The sequence below is a fragment of the Crinia signifera genome, chromosome 1 (assembly GCF_055691185.1).
Source record: "Crinia signifera chromosome 1, ASM5569118v1, whole genome shotgun sequence".
NCBI classification, from domain to species: Eukaryota; Metazoa; Chordata; class Amphibia; order Anura; family Myobatrachidae; genus Crinia; species Crinia signifera.
In genome coordinates, this window is record NC_139217.1 from 479,780,594 (window position 1) to 479,802,403 (window position 21,810).

Sequence of the window (21,810 nt, forward strand, 5' to 3'; positions counted from 1 at the left end):
GGGCGACTGAGGAGACAGGATATAACGGTGATGTCTCACAGAGGCCGTGTATGTGTGAGTATGGGGCGGCTGAGGAGACAATATAGAACGGTGATGTCTCACAGAGGCCGTGTATGTGTGAGTATGGGGCGACTGAGGAGACAGGATATAACGGTGATATCTCACAGAGGCCGTGTATGTGTGAGTATGGGGCGACTAAGGAGACAGGATATAACGGTGATGTCTCACAGAGGCCGTGTATGTGTGAGTATGGGGCGACTGAGGAGACAGGATATAACGGTGATATCTCACAGAGGCCGTGTATGTGTTAGTATGGGGCGACTGAGGAGACAGGATATAACGGTGATATCTCACAGAGGCCGTGTAAGTGTTAGTATGGGGCGACTGAGGAGACAGGATATAACGGTGATATCTCACAGAGGCCGTGTATGTGTGAGTATGGGGCGGCTGAGGAGACAATATAGAACGGTGATGTCTCACAGAGGCCGTGTATGTGTGAGTATGGGGCGACTGAGGAGACAGGATATAACGGTGATATCTCACAGAGGCCGTGTATGTGTGAGTATGGGGCGACTAAGGAGACAGGATATAACGGTGATGTCTCACAGAGGCCGTGTATGTGTGAGTATGGGGCGACTGAGGAGACAGGATATAACGGTGATGTCTCACAGAGGCCGTGTATGTGTGAGTATGGGGCGACTAAGGAGACAGGATATAACGGTGATATCTCACAGAGGCCGTGTATGTGTGAGTATGGGGCGGGTGAGGAGACAATTTATAACGGTGATATCTCACAGAGGCCGTGTATGTGTGATTATGGGGCGGCTGAGGAGACAGGATATCTCACAGAGGCCGTGTATGTGTAAGTATGGGGTGACTGAGGAGACAGGATATAACGGTGATGTCTCACAGAGGCTGTGTATGTGTGAGTATGGGGCGACTGAGGAGACAGGATATAACGGTGATATCTCACAGAGGCCGTGTATGTGTGAATATGGGGCGGCTGAGGAGACAGGATATAACCGTGATCTCTCACAGAGGCCGTGTATGTGTGAGTATGGGGCGGCTGAGGAGACAGGATATAACCGTGATCTCTCACAGAGGCCGTGTATGTGTGAGTATGGGGCGACTGAGGAGACAGGATATAACTGTGATCTCTCACAGAGGCCGTGTAAGTATGGGACGGGTGAGGAGACAGGTGATTTAGTTCTTACCTGTTAAATCTCTTTCTTTGAGGACGTCAGGGGCCACAGCGCCAACGCTGTGTAGTGGAGTGGGAGAGAGAGCTTCCAGCACCCAAGAAGTTAAACCCAGCCAGGCTCCTCCCCTCCTCTACCACACCTCCAAGCCAGGCAACTCAGTTTTTACCAAGCCAAGGCAGGAGACAAGAGAGAAGGAAGAGAAACACCATAGAGAAATATATTCTGAACACAGTCTAATTTGCACAACAGAAGAACTAGGTAACTTTAACATTAAAGAACTAAAGCAGGCGCGGCAGGGAGGGATCACTGTGGCCCCTGACGTCCCTGAAGAAAGATTTCACAGGAAAACATAAATCTTTTATTGTTCGGGACACGTCAGAGGCCACTAACGCTGGGACTTCCTAAAGCAGCCACCTAAGGGTGGGGATGCGCCTGTGCCGCAGCAAGTACACTCTGGCCAAAAGCAGAGTCCTGGGAGGCAAATGTATCAAATGTGTAAAAGCGCAAGAAGGTATTGGCGGACGACCAAGACCACGGCTAGCAAAGTTGCACCGCTGCTACCGTCGCACGAATCACCAACCGACTGCAAAGAATGAGCCCGGACTTCCGCAGGAACTGGGAGGGAGGTCGCCCAAGTATGTCTGCTTGATAGCAGAGCGAAGCCAGTGTACAATTGTCTGCTTAGTAGCAGGCCAGCCTTTCTTCTGGACCCATAGAGCACAAAGAGTCCGATTTCCGGAGAGTCTTCGGGTGACGCGTAATGTACGGACCACATCCAAGGAAGATTGCTCAGGAGTAGCATCTGGCCCCCAAAAGGAACGGACCACGATCTCCTGGTTGACATGAAACTTCGACACCACCTTGGGGAGGTGAGAAGGAACGGTTCGAAGAACTGCCCTGTCAGAATGGAAGATCAGAAACCGTGACCTACAGGACACCCAACTGGCCGAAGCAATCGCCACCAGGAAATCTGTCTTCTAGGTGAGTCAACAAAGGCCCACCGACCTTAAGGGCTCAAACAGTGAGGTCTGAAGTGTAGCGAGTACCAGGGAAAGATCCCACAGGGCAACCGAGGGAACAAAGGGAGGTTGGATTTGGAGGACACCCTGCATGAATGTGGGGACATCCGGCAACAACGCCAATTTCCTACAGAACAAAATGCACCTTCAAGGAAGATAAGCACAATCTGGCATCTAGGCCCTTCCAGAAGAAGGACAGATTCATGGCCAAGAGGTAAGTCCTGGGATTTAAATGGCAAGTACGACACCAGGAAAAGAGGGATTTTGTACTTACCAGTAAATCCTTTTCTCCGAGTCCACAGGTGTCACTGGAGTTACACTGGGGAATAGAAGGCGACCATAGGGAGCATGGGCACTTTAAAAAAGATTAGAGTGGCTAACTCCTCCCCTTCTACTTCCCCCCCAGGCCAGTCCTAAAGTTTGTGCCCGGAAGGGAGCAGGAAGATAAAACACACTTCCAAGAGGAGGTTAATACCACATACATCCTTCCATACTAGAAGTAAAGAAGAAACAAGAGACAGTGAGAATAACACTGAAAACTCAAACGTTCATAATAACAAAACCTAAGGAACCCTAACAGGGAACTTTAAAGTAATTGGAGAGAACAGCGCTGGGCGGGCGTCCAGTGACACCTGTGGACTCGGAGAAAAGGATTTACTGGTAAGTACAAAATCCCTCTTTCTCCTTCATCCACCAGGTGTCACTGGAGTTACACTGGGGACGTCCCAGAGCCTTCAACCCGGGTGGGTGAGCGCTGAGAACCCCATAACACCCTGCGGCCAAAGACTGATGCAGAGGCCGCAAAGGTATCAAACCTGTAGAACTTGACGAAAGTCCTACAGCCCGACCAGGTAGCAGCACGACAGAGCTGTTGGAGAGAAACCCCTCGGGCAGCCGCCCAAGAAGAACCCACCGATCTGGTTGAATGTGCAGTGATGCACTGAGGCGGAGTTTGAGAAGAAGAAACATAAGCCTGACGGATAGTCAAGCGAATCCACCTAGAAATAGTCTGCTTTGAAGCCGGCCATCCACGACGTATCGGGTCGTAGGTAACAAATAGAGTGTCCGACTTTCTAATGGAGGCTGTACGGTTAACATAGATTCGTAGAGCCCTCACTACATCCAGAGATCTCGCATCAGGTGTATCATCTGGAAGGGCAGGAACCACAATGGGCTGGTTCAAGTGAAAAGCCGATACCACCTTAGGCAAAAAAGTAAGACTTGTACGGAGCTCCGCTCTGTCAGCATGAAACTGAAGAAAAGGGGGTCGACATGACAGAGCCCCCAATTCTGAAACTCGTCTGGCCGAAGCCAGAGCCAGCAAAAGCACTACCTTCCACGTCAGATAGCGAAGGTCCACTTCCTCCAAAGGTTCAAAAACCGAAGTTTGCAAAAACTTAAGGACCAGATCCAGGTCCCAAGGAGCCGTTGGAGGACGAATGGGTGGCTGTAAACGCAGCACCCCCTGAAAAAAGGTTTGTACTTCTGGAAGGAAGGCCAATTTCTTTTGGAAAAAGATGGAGAGAGCCGAGACCTGAACCTTTAAGGTATTCAGTCTCAGCCCTGAAGTCAAACCCTCCTGTAGGAACAGAAGTAGCCTCGCCTTTTTGAACAGGCAGGTGGAAACCCCACGTCTCTCACACCAAGCCACATATGAACGCCATATGCGGTGATAGTGCGCTGATGTGACCTCTTTCCTAGCTCTAAGCATAGTTGGTATAACTGCTCGAGGTATGCCTGCTCTTCTCAGGATGGACCTTTCAGCAGCCACGCCGTCAAATGAAGACGACGTAAATCTGGGTGAAAGAACGGACCCTGACTGAGCAGGTCTTCCTGAGGTGGCAGGGGCCACGGCTCGTCTATCAGTAGAGATGTCAGATTGGTGTACCACGACCGGCGTGGCCAGTCTGGTGCTACCAACAGAGCCGTGACACCCTCTCTCCTGATCCGCTGAAGTACTCGCGGAATCAAAGGGAAAGGAGGAAAGAGATACACATACTGGAAGGGCCAAGGAGCGACCAGCGCGTCCACCCCTTCTGCCTGAGGGTCTCGTGTCCTTGCGAAGAACCTGGGAAGCTGAAAGTTGTGGCGGGACGCCATCAGGTCCACTTGGGGGCAACCCCAGCGGTGGATCAATTTTTGAAAGATTTGAGGGTGCAAGCACCACTCCCCTTGATGAACGTCCCGCCGACTGAGAAAATCTGCCTCCCAGTTTTCTACTCCGGGTATGAACACGGCTGACAGGATCAGTGAGTGGTTCTGAGCCCAGACCAAGATTCTGCTGACCTCCCTCATGGCTGCACAACTGCGGGTGCCTCCCTGCTTGTTGATGTAAGCCACGGTCGTTGAGTTGTCGGATTGCACCCGTACAGCTTTTCCCTGTAGAAGAGTCCTGGCCTGGAGAAGAGCGTAATAAACCGCTCTGAGCTCCAGGACGTTGATTGACAGGAGACTCTCCTGAGTCGTCCAAAGTCCTTGGAACTGACGTTCTAGGGTGACCGCTCCCCAGCCTCGGAGGCTGGCATCTGTGGTGATGAGGGTCCATTCCCAAATCGCAAACCTTCTTCCCTGATTCAGGTTGGCGGTGTTGAGCCACCAAAGTAAGGACAGACGAGCTTGAGGGGACAGAGTTACCATCTGGTGCAGGTGTAAGTGAGACCCCGACCACTGCTTGAGTAGTGACAGCTGAAACGGGCGGGAATGAAACCGGCCGAACTGTATCGCTTCGAATGTGGACACCATCTTTCCCAATAGTCTGGTGCACAGATGGACCGACACTCGTCTGCGACTCAGGACCAGCCTGACCAGGACCTGCAGAGATTGGATCTTGTCCGCCGGCAGAAACACCCGCATCTGGCTGGTATCCAGGATCATTCCCAGAAATAAGAGACGCTGAGTGGGTTGAAGGTGTGATTTTGTCAAATTGAGAATCCACCCGTGAGAGGTGAGAATCTTCTGCGTGAGCCGAATGTGTTCCAGCAGGGTCTCCTGGGAACGACTCTTCAACAGAAGGTCGTCCAAGTAGGGGATGATAGTAACTCCCAGTGTACGAAGAACCTCCATCATGACCGCCATCACCTTGGTGAATACCCGAGGTGCCGATGAGAGGCCAAACGGTAGTGCCTGGAACTGCCAATGGCGATCCTGCACTGCAAACCGAAGATATGCCTGGTGCGGAGGCCAAATGGGAATGTGCAGGTAAGCGTCCTTGATATCGATTGATACCAAGAACTCTCCCTCTTCCAAACCCTGGATCACAGACTGCAGGGATTCCATCTTGAACTTGACCACATACAAGTACGGGTTCAAATTCTTTAAGTTTAAAATGGGACGTACCGAGCCGTCCGGCTTCGGTACCAGAAATAGACTGGAGTAGTAGCCCCGGGAACGCTGATCTACCGGAACCGGGACCACTACTCCCATGTCCTGCAGTTTTGCAATGGCTGTCAGTAACTGATGCCCTTTTTCTGGAGGCAGAGGTAGACCTGTCTTGAAGAACCTGTTTGGGGGAGACAGACTGAAACTGATCTTGTACCCGAAGGTTATCAGATCTCTTACCCAACTGTCCTGACAGGACTGAAGCCATACGGGACTGAAGTTCCGTAGACGAGCTCCCACCCTGGGATCCCCCAGAAGTGTTGAAGGAGCGTCATGCTGTGGGCTTAGCTGCCTTGGGATCCACAGTGGGCGTGGCTGCACCTCTGCCACGACCTCTGTAGCCTCTTTGGGAAGGGGCACCCCCTCTGGAGCGTCCTCTGAAACCTCTAGAGGGGCGAAAGGACCGAAAGGAAGACGTCTGTGTGGGCTTCCTGGATGGGGGTGGAGCTGCCGAAGGAAGGAAGTGTGACTTCCCACCCGTGGCCTGAGAAATCCACCTATCTAACTCTGGTCCAAACAAGAGCTCTCCATTAAAAGCCAAGGATTCCACAGCCCGTTTAGACTCTGCGTCAGCTTGCCACTGGCGAAGCCAGAGACCTCTACGGCCTGAAATGGACAGTGCCGAGATCCTGGCTGCCACCGCACACACATCAGATGACGCTTCAATAAGAAAAGTGGAAGCCTCCTGAATCTGATCCGACAACTGCATAATAGTTGCCGGATCTGAGCCGTCACGTACCTCAGATGATATCTGTGACGCCCAAACCCCAATGGCCTTATTCACCCAACATCCAATTTGCGCTGGACGTTGAAGAACTCCGGCAGCAGAGAAAATGTTTTTTAAGGTCATTTCCAACCTACGGTCAGAGATGTCCTTAAGGGTGGTAGCTCCTGGTACAGGGAGAACAGTCTTTTTAGACAGTCTAGATACAGAGGAGTCCACCGTGGGTGGAATCTCTACCTTCTTACGGCCTTCTGGGTGTAAAGGATAATTTTGCAAAAACTTCTTTGGGGTCTGAAACCGTTTGTCTGGAGATTTCCAGGCATCGGTTACATACTCATCCAATTCCTCCGCTAAGGGGAAATTAGGAGACAGCTTTTGCTTTTTTACAAAAAATGAAGGACGTGAGGGTATTTCAATCCCATCCGTCACATTGCAGGCAATCTTAACCATTTGGATTAGATCCTCAATTCCCTGAGAAGCCTGAACAGGATCCTGAGTGTCTGCAACCTCCATATCTTGTTCATCTTGCACATCCTGTGTGCCATCCCCCACAGGTAAAGCATCTCCCCCCTCCAGATCAGGCATCTCATCAGATCCTATAGAATGGTGAAAAGGAGAGGCCCATCTCCTTTCTAGTATAGGAGGTTGTGATGTGGAAGGGCGAGATTCAGCCTGTGGGGCCAGTGCCTTGCTGAGACTTTGAACAGCAGAAGCTAAATCACTCTGCTGGTTTCTGGCTGTCTCTCTATCTCTCTGAGATTGTGTAAGTTCAGAGGACAAACGAGTCATGACCTCTGTAAGCTGTGCAGCCCAGAATGGTGGGACTCCAGAGACTTGTGACTCAGAGGGTTTTTCAGTACATTTATCACAGAAAATCACCTCAGGAGAGGAAGGAGTAAACTTTGAATTACATGTCTTACAGACAATCTTCTTTACACTTCCTCCAGCCATTGTTAAAAGACACAAAAAACACTACACACTACCACACACACAAGGGAGAGTAGGTATAGATACAGTCCAGCAAGAAGGACTGGAAAGGAGAGACAGTGAAGTTAGAGGAGCTGCCACAGGTCTAAACAGCGCTATGGTCTATAACCAGGGAGCGCTATACAGTACCTCACTTTGAACACAGCCCAACTGTCTCTCTAAGCTCTTAATCCCCCACTGTAACTACAGTACCGGGAGAGCTTGTAGCAGGACGGTCACCGGAGAAGAGAAGGCACTTGAAGCCTTTGGTGGGACTGCAGCGGTGCAAAGAGCCTCCAGCGTGTAGCAGCGGTGCCTTGTATTAAAAATAAAAATGGCCGCCGCGCGTGTGTAAATGCTGGGTTTGCCGGGGCAGCTGGGAGTTTTCTGCGCTTGTACCGCCCCCCGCCCGGCAGCTCCATCTCTTCCGGTGCCAGGAATTAACCCTCTGCTAGCCGCCATTTTCTAACCTGACGCCGCTGCTAACAGCGCGTCCGGGCTTACTTACCCGCATCTGCCGTCGGCGGTCAGGCTGGGGGAGGACCGCAACGTGCTTTGGAGGGCAGCGTCCGTTGCCTCCCGAGACAGTGGTCTCATCAGCCAGGGAGCCGGACACAAACCCCCGGGCAGCGGGCGGCTCCCTCCGGCAGGTCCCACGAAGCAGGCAGATAGTAAAACGCTATCTGCCTGTACTGCAAAAAAAAAATTAAAAATAAAAATAAAAATAAAAAATCTTTTCTAAGTGCTCCTGAGAGCAAAAGTGTGTCCGCTCCCTTTCGGGCACGAACTAAGACTGGCCTGGGGGGGAAGTAGAAGGGGAGGAGTTAGCCACTCTAATCTTTTTTAAAGTGCCCATGCTCCCTATGGTCGCCTTCTATTCCCCAGTGTAACTCCAGTGACACCTGGTGGATGAAGGAGAAACTAAGCCTGACAGATGAGATGGTAAGCACAAGGCAAAAAAGGTTAACGGGCCCTGAGCATAGTTGAGTTTGCCCTTGAGTTGAGACCTCTCTATTGAGAGCCACCCCATCAAAGGCAGACGCTGCAAGTCCGGATGTAGGCACGGTCCCTGAGAGAGCAGGTCTAGACGTAGAGGCAGAAAGATCAGAGGGGCCACTGACAGGGCCTGCAGATCTGAGAACCAGATCCATCTGGGCCAATGTGGAGCCACCAGGATCAATGTGCCTCCTTTCGCCTTCAATTTGCGGACCACTTTCAGGAGGAGCGAAATCAGGGGGGAAGGCATACATTACAGCAAACAGCCACAGGTCTGACAGGGCGTCCATCATGCAAGCCACTGGGTCGTGAGACCTGGACCCATATAGGGTGACCTTGTGGTTGTGGCGTGATGCCATTAACTCCACCTCGGGTCTGCCCCAATGTCGTACCAGCATCTGGAACACATCCGGATGGAGGGCCCATTCGCCGGCATCCAGAGATTGATGGCTGAGGAAGTCTGATAACCAATTAAGGACTCCCAGGATAAAGATCGCTGAGAGAGCAGGAATCTTCTCCTCTGCCCATTGAAAGATGCAGGAGGTCTTCGCCATGGCAGCCACCCTGGTGGTTGATATAAGCCACCATCGTCGCATTGTCCGATTGGACATGCACAGGGTGACCTCGGAGCCAGGGTTCCACCAGGCAAAGGGCGCGGAAGACTGCCCTCAGTTCGGGGACATTGATTGATAGCTGGGCTTCCTGTGCATTCCATAGTTCCTGGAATGATCATTGGCAAGTCACCGCTCCTCACCCACGGAGGCTGGCAAGAGTCCACTGGTGAATCTAAAATGGTTTCCCTGCTGTGAGGTTGTGGTCTAGAAGCCACCAGCAAAGGGAGAGACGAACATCCGGTGATAAGGCTGGTGTAGGATCCTGGGGACTCTAAGATCTCCCGTTGAAGAGGACATTAGTGGAATTGAGCCTAGGACCCTCCTGCAAGCATGAATGGACAGGAGACGTCGGACACGGGACTGAAGTGCATTGCGACGCTCCTCTGGTAGTTTATTTGATGTATATCCAATTGGGCTCCTAAATGGATCATAGACTGTGCGGAAATCATGGAGGACTTGGGCCAATTTATGATCCAGCTGTGACGTTCGAAGACTGTCACCACTGTGGTCAAATGGGCTTTGAGAACTTCTGACGATTGTGCCAGGATCAATAGATCGTCCAGATACGGCAGTATCCGGACACTCAGGTTGCGAAATCTGCAGCCCATGACTGCCACAACCTTCGTAAACACCCAAAGTGCGGTTGACAGACTGAAGGGCAGAGCTTGAAATTTAAAATGAAAGTCTTGTAGCGCAAACTGCAGAAACCGTTGATGTTCTGGCCTAATGGGGCTATGTAGATAAGCATCCTGGATGTCCAGGAATGCCAACTACTCCCCTGGTTGTAATGCCAGGACTATGGATCTCAATTTCTTTATTCAGAACTTTGGGACTCGAATTAACCTGTTTAGCCATTTTAAATTGAAAATGGGACTGTATGGCTATCGGACCAGGAAGAGGCGGACGTAGAATCCCGAGCCTCATTGAGTCGAAGGGACCGGAGCTATGACACCTGACAGCAGGAGCTTTTGGATGGCTTGTTCCAGAGGCCAAGTCCCTTGGAGAAATTGTGGAAGAAAATGAGTTTGGTGGATAACGTTGAAAAGTTAGGAAGTAGCCTTGGGAGACCACGTCCTGAACCCATGCGTATGTCAAATATTCCAGCCAGACATCTGAAAACCGCACCAGGCGGCCTCGCACCCTGGGATCCCCCAGGTGTAGGGCCTCCCTGTCATGCAGAGGGTTTGTCCTCGGGTTTAGAGTCAGGTCACCTGGTTGCCCAGGGAAGCTTTCCCTTGGCCTTGGAGGATTTGGAGAGCTGGGGTTGGGTTCTTGTAAAGGAATGTCCCCTTCCTCTGACAGGAAAGCGAAAGGACTGAAAGGCAACACGGGGACATGGAGCAGGTGTTGATAGTAGAAAAGCTGCTACCGTAGACACAATTGTATCCAGTTGTGACCCAAACAAGAGGGAACCCTCAAAAGGGAAGCGTTTCTAAGGTCTGGGTCTGCATTTCAAGAGCGCAGCCATAGGGATCGACGTGCTTCAACAGCTGAAGCAAACACACGGGAGCTGAGGGTAGCTGCATCAAGGGGTGCCTCCCCTAAGTAGAGTGCTGCCTGATGTATCACCTCAATAGTAGGTAATAGGTTATCTGCTTGCCGGCCCGTTAGCCGCGAGGGTAGTTGCCCATTCGACCATCGCCTTAGCTACTCAGCCCGACGACAATAGGAAGCATCCTGGGAGACGAACGTGTCAAATGTATGAACAGATGACCACGTTGCAGCCTTGCACAGTTGTTCAGATGGCATGCCGCCCATGATGGACAAACCGATCTGGTGGAATGTGCATGAATTGAAATAGGTAGAGGGAGATCAGCTTGCTGGAAGACTTGCTGAATGACCATACGTATCCAGCAAGCTACAGTTTGTTCGCTGGACAGTCCTTTTTGTGAAAACCATACAGGATAAAGAGCGTGTCTGATTTCCTGATGCAAGCAGTGCAATCCAGATATATAGTTAGGGCCCTAACTACATCCAAAGAACGTTTAGCTGGGGAGAGACCATCCGAATTGAACGCAGGAACCACTATTTCCTGGTTGATGTGAAACCTGGAGACTACTTTGGGCAGGTGGGAAGCTCTGGTTCGTAGCACCGCCCTATCCGGATGGAAGATTTAAAAAGGACGTCGGCATGATAGAGCAGACATATCCAATACGCGTCTGACGGAAGCAATTGACAAAAAGAACACAGTCTTAGCTGTGAGCCACTTGTAGTCCATGGAGGGTAGTGGTTCGAAAGGAGGTTGGCCAGAGCCTGTAACACTAAAGACAAGTCCCATGGTGACTTTGGAGGGACATATGGTGGTTGTATATGTAGAACACCCCAGATGAACGTGCGTGTACAGGAAGAGATACAATCTTTCTCTGTAACCAGATGGATAGAGCCAAGATATGCACTTCAAGTGAGGCCAACCATAATCCCAAATCTAAACCTCTCTGCAGAAAAGCAAGGACACTGGCTGTCTTGAACACTTTTGTGTTATACTTGCGGAATGCACACCAGGAGAAGTGTGCCATACCTTGTAGCAAATCCTTGTTGAGGGGGGTTTACGACCTTTGATCATTGTTTGGCTGACCTTCGTCAAAAACACTCTATCTTTTAGAATGGCAGTTTCAAGCACCACGCCATCAAACACAGGTGCTGAAGATCTGGGTGTAGACAAGGACCCTGGCTGAGCAGGTCAAGTCGTAATGGTAGCCAGAAAGGCTGTTGTACCGACAGCTGTTGTTGAAGGTCTACGTACCAATGACATAGAGGCCAGGCCGGGGCTATCAGAATGAGATCCCCACCTTAATGTGAATTTCCATGGTACACTCGGTATCATAGACACGGAGGAAAGACATATGGAAGATGAAATTTCCATGGAACAGACAGAGCATCCGTGAAGCTAGCTTGAGGATCCCTGGACCGCAACCCATACACTGACGTTTTCTTGTTGTGATGGGACGCCAGGACATCCACGTCTGGGAGGCCCCAACGGGTTACCAGGAGGGAGAAAACTTCTGGGTGGAGTGACCACTCCCCCAGATGAACGTCTCTCACATGGCTGCTGCACAGCGAGTGCCCCCCTGGTGGATTATGTATGCCACTGTGTTGGACCATATGCCTTGCAAAGACCAGGATTCTACTACCGCTCCCCAGCCTCGTAGGTTGGTGTCGGTAGTGAGGAAAATCCAGTTTGAGAACCAAAAAGGACATCCCTGGTCCAGGTGAGAGGTTCATATCCACCACTGGAGAGATATTCGTACTTCTGGAGTCAGTGTCATGAACGTGGTCCTTATGTGCGGCTGTTGTCTCTCCCATTTCTGAAGGATAAGACACTGCAGAGAGCGAGAATGAACTTGTGCCCACTCGACCATGTTGAATGTTGACACCATTAGACCCAGGATTCGCATTGCCAGATGGATGGAGACTCTGGAGCTTTGTAAGAAGAGGCGTATTCTCTGTTGTAGAGACAGTTGTCCCCTGGTAGTAAAAGTCTCTGTGTCTGGGAGTCTAGCAGAGCTCCCAGGTGCAGCATTTGTCGTGATGGAGTGAGGGAGGAGCGGACCGTGCTGTTGGAGAACAGCAATCGTTGTTTGTAAATATGCTAATAGCACCACCGGTGACTTTGCTACTATGAGCAAATCGTCCAGGTATGGAAATACTCAGATTCCCAGGTGATGCAGATATGCCGCCATAACTGCCATGATTTTGGTGATAATCCGAGGCGCAGTGGCCAAGCCGAATGGAAGGGCCTGGAACTGAAATTGGTGGGACAGGATAGCAAACCTGAGCAAACTCTGGGAAGGAAGGATGGGGACATGCAGGTAAGAATCTCGTATGTCCAGGGAGACCATGTAATCTCCCGGATCTAATGCTAGAACTATTGTCCGCAGGGTCTCCATCCTTTAAATTTAGTATGGGCCTGGAAGTCCCGTTTGGCTTTGGGACTAAGAGCAGGGTGGAGTAAAAAGCTATCCCTCGCCGGTGTTATGGGACTGAATGATGACTTGGGACTGCAACAGGGAGGCCAATATTTGCAGTAATTGTTCCACTTTTTGTGGTTGTGAGGGAGGTCTGTACAAAATAAGTTTTGTGGGGGGGTTCTTTTGAATGAGATGAAGTATCCCCTGACACAACTTCTCTCACCTAGGCATCCTCCGATGTGATGAGCCACTGCTGAGTGAAGTGTAGAAGTCTGCCTCCCAATTTGGGGTCCCCCTGCTGGAGACCCGCCCCGTCATACTGAAGGTTTATCTGGTTTGGCTGGTGGTTGTCTAGTGGCCCAGGCTTGGTTGTTTTGGCAGTGGTTGAGGTGCGGGGAAAGGACTGGCCTCTCGCTTTACCTTGGGTAGGAAAGGACTGAACAGGTGTAGTTGTCTGTCTCTGAGGGACAGCTGAGGGACAGCTGAGGGACAGCTGAGGGAGAGCTGAGGGAGAGCACGCAGTCTTAGCTGCTGCTAACGAGGCTACAATCTTATTCAGCTCTTCCCCAAACAGAACGTCTCCCTTAAAGGGTAACATTTCTAGCGCCTTCTTAGACTCTAGGTCAGCCGTCCAGGGCCGTAGCCAAAGGATTCAACGTGCCAAAATAGAGTTTGCAGAGGCCTTTGCAGCTAGGACCCCTGCGTGAGACAATGCCTCCATGATGTATAGTGCGGCCTGTTGAATATACACGACCTGAAGCCATGGTAGAATAGCCTTTTCAGCCCAGGTCATAGCCACAGTGGGTCTTTGGAACACTCCCGTAAGAGTAAAGATGACTTTAAGCGAGTGATCTAAACGCCGATCCATAGGGTCCTTTAGAGAGGATCCTGTGGCAGCATTACGTTTCAGTGTAAAAATAAAAAGCTTCTCTGGGATTGCCCTGAGGTAATCCCTGCTGAAATAAAGGTGCTTCAGCTTCCTGCTGGCACCAACAAAAACTGAGGAGCCGAGCATGGAGGCGGGGTTATAGGGGAGAGGAGCCGTGCATCCTGGGAAACCTTTAAAGCTTTGCTGATTGGTGCCACGGTCCTCTGGGTCCGCCTACAACCCTGATGTCCTCCCTGTGGGGACCATGAAACCCGAAGAAGAAAATACAAATAAGTAAGGCAGCATATACCAGCCCCTCTGTAAAGGTGCGTCTGGCCTGGCGGCATGGTACAGGAGGGGAGGAGCCTAGAAGGCAGAAGTACTTTAACCTCTCTGTTCCACCCAGCCTTAGTGGCGATGTGTCCCACAGAAGGAATGATGCCATCTCTCACAGATGCGGTGTAAGTGTGAGTGTGGCTCGGATGACGTCACTCACCTCCGTGCTGGCTGGCTGCGCAGTCTTAAGCAAGTCGGACACGGCACCGGCCAGGTTTTTGGCAGCATGCAGAAGCTGTCTCCCGTTCCCCCCTTCATCCTCCATGAGTGCAGCCAGAAGCTTCACCCCGCGGGACATCTCCGTTAGGTTGGAGGAGATTGTGGTAACCGCACAGCCCACCGCCGTGTAATCTGTGTCAGCCGGATCACCTGAAAAACAGGACAGCACACGCGTGTAACACACAGCACTTAACCTGTCATTTCCAGCAATTGCCTAGTGTACAGTCCTCTGTGGAACGTACATATAAAGCATGCAGCATTGTAATGGGAAATGGACCCCGGGCAGGGAACCTAGAACGTGTTCCGTGATAATATCGATACTACGGCACTCCTGTATACAGTGGCCACAGGATCCCTTATATAGGTGTGTGATCCGGGGGGGTAGCAGATCCTCGTCCTGGCCAGATCACCGATACACCAAGAAACTACTCACCCGCAGTTAGGTTGACGACAGACGCAGTCCCAGCAGTAATGGCGTCCACCTGGGAGTGAATCTCGTGTTTGGATTCGTCCATCTTGTTTTTACGCCAGGCTTTAGCTGCCTACAAAGGAACGATACGGTTATACAGAACGTATACTGGCAGCAGGAGCCAATCCCTGGCCGCTATCCTGCACCCATCTACCTGCGGATGACCTCCCACAGCGCAGGCACGGGGCTCATTACATGCAGAGGAGGCTGTAACACTATGAGCTGTGCTGGGCAGGGAGTGATGTCACTACACTGACGGAGTATTAATATAGCAATAATATAATACCTATGCCCCCAAATCATACACTCATTTCATGCACCCACCCTCCCCGGCGCATACACCCCCATCATACACCCAACCTCCCCGGCGCCTACACTCCCCATCATACACCCGCCCTCACCGGCACCTACACCCCCATCATACACCCACCCTCACCGGCACCTACACCCCCATCATACACCCACCCTCCCCGGCGCCTACACCCCCCAATCATACACCCACCCTCACCGGCACCTACAACCCCATCATACACCCGCCCTCCCCGGAACCTACACCCCCCATCACACACCCGCCCTCCCCGGCACCTACACCCCAATCATACACCCGCCCTCCCCGGCACCTACACCCCCCATCGTACACCCGCCCTCCCCAGCACCTACACCCCCATCATACACCCGCCCTCCCCGGCACATACACCCGCCCTCCCCGCCACTTACACCCCCATCATACACCCGCCCGCCCCGGCACCTACACCCCCATCATACACCCGCTCTCCCCAGCACCTACACCCCCATCATACACCCGCCCTCCCCGGCACCTACACCCCCATCATACACCCACCCTCCCCGCCACTTACACCCCCATCATGCACCCACCCTCCCCGGCACCTACACCCCCATCATACACCCAACCTCCCTGGCACCTACACCCCCATCATACACCCGCCCTCCCCGGCACCTACACCCCCCATAATACACTCATATCATGCACCCGCCCTCCCCGGCGCATACACCCCCATCATACATCCGCCCTCCCCGGCACCTACACCCCCATCATACACCTGCCCTCCCCGGCACCTACACCCCCATCATACACCTGCCCTCCCCGGCACTTACGCCCCCATCATGCACCCGCCCTACCCGGCACCTACACCCCCATCATACACCCGCCCTCCCCGGCACCTACATCCCCATCATACACCCGCCCTCCCCGGCACCTACACCCCCATCATGCACCCGCCCTCCCCGGCGCCTACACCCCCATCATACACCCGCCCTCCCCGGCACCTACATCCCCATCATACACCCGCCCTCCCCGGCACCTACACCCCCATCATGCACCCGCCCTCCCCGGCGCCTACACCCTCCATCATACACTCATATCATGCACCCACCCTCCCCGGCGCCTACACCCCCCAATCATACACCCGCCCTCCCCGGCACCTACACCCCAATCATACACCCGCCCTCCCCGGCACTTACGCCCCCATCATGCACCCGCCCTCCCCGGCACCTACACCCCAATCATACACCTGCCCTCCCCGGCACCTACACCCGCCCTCCACGGCACCTACACCACATCATACACCCACCCTCCCCGGCACCCACACCCCATCATGCACCCGCCCTCTCCGGCGCTTTCACCCCCCAATCATACACCCGCCCTCCCTGGCACCTACACCCCCATCATACACCCGCCCTCCCCGGCACCTACACCCCCATCATGCACCCGCCCTCCCCGGCGCCTACACCCCCCAATCATACACCCGCCCTCCCCGGCACCTACACAACCATCATACACCCGCCCTCCCCGGCGCCTTCACCCCCCAATCATACACCCACCCTCCCCGGCACCTACACCCCCATCATACACCCGCCCTCCCCGGCACCTACACCCCCATCATACACCCCCCCTCCCCGACACCTACACCCCCATCATACACCCGCACTCCCCGGCACCTACACCCCCATCATACACCTGCCCTCCCCGGCACCTACACCCCCCATCATGCACCCGCCCTCCCCGGCGCCTACACTCCCCATCATACACCCGCCCTCCCCGGCACCTACACCCCCATCATACACCCGCCCTCCCCGGCACCTACACCCCCATCATGCACCCGCCCTCCCCGCCACTTACACCCCTAATCATACACCCGCCCTCCCCGGCGCCTACACCCCCATCATACACCCGCCCTCCCCGCCACTTACACCCCCATCATACACCCGCCCTCCCCGCCACTTACACCCCCATCATACACCCGCCCTCCCCGCCACTTACACCCCCCATCATGCACCCGCCCTCCCCGGCGCCTACACTCCCCATCATACACCCGCCCTCCCCGGCACCTACACCCCCATCATACACCCGCCCTCCCCGGCACCTACACCCCCATCATGCACCCGCCCTCCCCGCCACTTACACCCCCAATCATACACCCGCCCTCCCCGGCGCCTACACCTCCATCATACACCCGCCCTCCCCGCCACTTACACCCCCATCATACACCCCCCCTCCCCGGCACCTACACCCCCATCATGCACCCGCCCTCCCCGGCGCCTACACCCCCATCATACACCCGCCCTCCTCGGCACCTACACCCCCCAATCATACACTCATATCATGCACCCGCCCTCCTCGGCGCCTACACCCCCCAATCATACACTCATATCATGCACCCGCCCTCCCCGGCGCCAACACCCCCCAATCATACACCCGCCCTCCCCGGCACCTACACCCCCATCATACACCCGCCCTCCCCGGCACTTACACCCCCATCATACACCCGCCCTCCCCGGCACTTACACCCCAATCATGCACCCGCCCTCCCCGGCACCTACACCCCCCATCATACACTCATATCATGCACCCGCCCTCCCCGGCGCCTACACCCCCCAATCATACACCCATCATCCCCGGCACCTACACCCCCCAAACATACACTCACCCTCCCCGGCGCCTACACCCCCCAATCATAACACCCACCCTCCCCGGCGCCTACACCCCCCAATCATACACCCACCCTCCCCGGCGCCTACACCCCCATCGTACACCCGCCCTCCCCGGAACCTACACCCCCCATCGTACACCAGCACTCCCGGCACCTACACCCCCATCATACACCCGCCCTCCCCAGCACCTACACCCCCCAATCATACACCCACCATCCCCGGCACCTACACCCCCCAATCATGCACCCACCCTCCCCGGCACCTACACCCCCCAATCATACACTCACCCTCCCCGGCGCCTACACCCCCCAATCATACACCCACCCTCCCCGGCGCCTACACCCCCATCGTACACCCGCCCTCCCCGGAACCTACATCCCCCATCGTACACCAGCACTCCCGGCACCTACACCCCCATCATACACCCGCCCTCCCCGGCACCTACACCCCCATCATACTCCCACCCTCCCCGGCACCTACACCCCCCATCCCCGGCACCTACACCCCCCAATCATGCACCCACCCTCCCCGGCGCCTACACCCCCCAATCATACACCCACCATCCCCGGCGCCTACACCCCCCAATCATACACCCACCCTCCCCGGCGCCTACACCCCCCAATCATACACCCGCACTCCCCGGCTCCTACACCCCCCAATCAAACACTCACCCTCCCCGGCGCCTACACCCCCCAATCATAACACCCACCCTCCCCGGCGCCTACACCCCCCAATCATACACCCACCCTCCCCGGCGCCTACACCCCCCATCCTACACCCGCACTCCCCGGCACCTACACCCCCCCCCTTCAAACACCCCCCCTCCCCGGCACCTACACCCCCATCATACACCCGCCCTCCCCGGCGCCTACACCCCCCATCATACACCCACGCTCCCCGGCGCCTACACCCCCCATCATACACCCACCCTCCCCGGCACCTACACCCCCATCATACCCAGCCCTCCCCGGCACCTACACCCCCCATCGTACACCCGCCCTCCCCAGCACCTACACCCCACCCCCCTTCATACACCCGCCCTCCCCGGGACCTACACCCCCATCATACACCCGCCCTCCCCGGAACCTACACCCCCATCATACCCAGCCCTCCCCGGCACCTACACCCCCCCATCATACACCCGCCCTCCCCAGCACCTACACCCCACCCCCCTTCATACACCCGCCCTCCCCGGGACCTACACCCCCATCATACACCCGCCCTCCCCGGAACCTACACCCCCATCATACCCAGCCCTCCCCGGCACCTACACCCCCCATCGTACACCAGCCCTCCCTGGCACCTACACCCCCCCCCATCATACACCCGCCCTCCCCGTAACCTACACCCCCATCATACCCAGCCCTCCCCGGCAACTACTCCCCCCATCGTACACCAGCCCTCCCCGGCACCTACACCCACCCTCCCCAGCACCTACACCCCCATCAAACACCCACCCTGCCCCTTCACCCCCCCTTTATACACCCGCCCTCCCCGGCACCTACACCCCCATCATACACCCGCCCTCCCCAGGCACCTACAACCCCCCTCATAAACCCGCCCTCCCCGGCACCTACACCCCCATCATACACCCGCCCTTCCCGGAACCTACACCCCCATCATACACCCGCCCTCCCCGGCACCTACACCCCCCATCATACACCCGCCCTCCCTGGCACCTACACCCCCATCATACACTCATATCATGCACCCGCCCTCCCCGGCGCCTACACCCCCCAATCATACACCCGCCCTCCCCAGGCACCTACACCCCCATCATACACCCGCCCTCCCCGGAACCTACACCCCCATCATACACCCGCCCTCCCCGGCACCTACACCCCCCATCATACACCCGCCCTACCCGGCACCTACACCCCCATCATACACCCGCCCTCCCCGGCACCTACACCCCCATCATACACCCGCCCTCCCCGGAACCTACACCCCCATCATACACCCGCCCTCCCCAGCACCTACACCCCCCATCATACACCCACCCTCCCCGGCACCTACACCCCACATCATACACCCACCCTCCCCGGCACCCACACCCCCCATCATACACTCATACATACACCCACCCTCCCCGGCACCTACACCCCCATTATGCTCCCGCCCTCCCCGACGCCTACACCCCCCAATCATACACCCGCCCTCCCCGGCACCTACACCCCCATCATACACCCGCCCTCCCCGGCACCTACACCCCCATCATGCACCCGCCCTCCAGGCTCCTACACCCCCCAATCATACACCCAACCTCCCCGGCGCCTACACTCCCCATCATACACCCGCCCTCCCCGGCGCCTACACCCCCAATCATACACCCGCCCTCCCCGGCACCTACACCCCCATCATGCACCCGCCCTCCCCGCCACTTACACCCCCAATCATACAACCGCCCTCCCCGGCGCCTACACCCCCATCATACACCCGCCCTCCCCGCCACTTACACCCCCATCATACACCCGCCCTCCCCGGCGCCTACACCCTCCATCATACACTCATATCATGCACCCACCCTCCCCGCCACTTACACCCCCAATCATACAACCGCCCTCCCCGGCGCCTACACCCCCATCATACACCCGCCCTCCCCGCCACTTACACCCCCATCATACACCCGCCCTCCCCGGCACCTACACCCCCCAATCATACACCCGCCCTCCCCGGCACCTACACCCCCATCATACACCCGCCCTCCCCGGCACTTACGCCCCCATCATGCACCCGCCCTCCCCGGCGCGTACACCACCCAATGATACACCCGCCCTCCCCGGCACCTACACCCCCATCATACACCCGCCCTCCCCGGCACTTACTCCCCCATCATACACCCGCCCTCCCCGGCACTTACACCCCCATCATGCACCCGCCCTCCCCGGCACCTACACCCCCCATCATACACTCATATCATGCACCCTCCCCGGCACCTACACCCCCCAATCATGCACTCACCCTCCCCGGCGCCTACACCCCCCAATCATAACACCCACCCTCCCCGGCGCCTACACCCCCCAATCATACACCCACCCTCCCCGGCGCCTACACCCCCATCGTACACCCGCCCTCCCCGGAACCTACACCCCCATCATACACCCGCCCTCCCCAGCACCTACACCCCCCAATCATACACCCACCAATCATGCACCCACCCTCCCCGGCACCTACACCCCCATCATACACTCACCCTCCCCGGCGCCTACACCCCCCAATCATACACCCACCCTCCCCGGCGCCTACACCCCCCAATCATGCACCCACCCTCCCCGGCGCCTACACCCCCATCGTACACCCGCCCTCCCCGGAACCTACACCCCCATCATACACCCACCCTCCCCGGCGCCTACACCCCCCAATCATACACCCACCCTCCCCGGCGCCTTCACCCCCCAATCATACACCCACCCTCCCCGGAACCTACACCCCCCATTTTACACCAGCACTCCCGGCACCTACACCCCCATCATACACCCGCCCTCCCCGGCACCTACATCCCCATCATACACCCACCCTCCCCGGCACCTACACCCCCCAATCATACACCCACCATCCCCGGCACCTACACCCCCCAATCATACACCCGCCCTCCCCGGCGCCTACACCCCCCAATCATACACCCACCCTCCCCGGCGCCTACACCCCCATCATACACCCGCCCTCCCCGGCGCCTACACCCCCCAATCATACACCCGCCCTCCCCGGCGCCTACACCCCCCAATCATACACCCGCCCTCCCCGGCACCTACACCCCATCATACACCCGCCCTCCCCGGCACCTACACCCCCCAATCATACACCAGCACTCCCCGGCTCCTACACCCCCCAATCATACACTCACCCTCCCCGGCGCCTACACCCCCATCATACACCCGCCTTCCCCGGAACCTACACCCCCCATCCTACACCCGTCCACCCCGGCACCTACACCCCCCCCTTCATACACCCGCCCTCCCCGGCACCTACACCCCCCAATCATACACCCGCCCTCCCCGGCACCTACACCCCCCAATCATACACCAACCCTCCCCGGCACCTACACCCCCCAATCATACACCCGCCCTCCCCGGCACCTACACCCCCCATCATACACTCATATCATGCACCCACCCTCCCCGGCACCTACACCCCCCATCATACACTCATATCATGCACC

At 56.0% G+C, this 21,810-nt stretch overlaps 1 protein-coding gene across 2 annotated transcripts in view; it reads right to left on the bottom strand.

Moving 5' to 3' along the window:
* The window catches only part of LOC146024850 (talin-1), a 147,129-nt gene that overhangs the window by 119,645 nt on the left and 5,674 nt on the right, over nucleotides 1–21,810 (bottom strand). For both annotated transcript variants that reach the window (XM_083155483.1, XM_083155482.1), the window contains exons 6-7: nucleotides 14,664–14,772; nucleotides 14,172–14,380 (exon numbers count right to left, since the gene is read on the bottom strand). In XM_083155483.1, coding sequence (XP_083011609.1) covers nucleotides 14,172–14,380; nucleotides 14,664–14,772 — 318 coding nt within the window. The remainder of the gene's footprint in view (nucleotides 1–14,171; nucleotides 14,381–14,663; nucleotides 14,773–21,810) is intronic.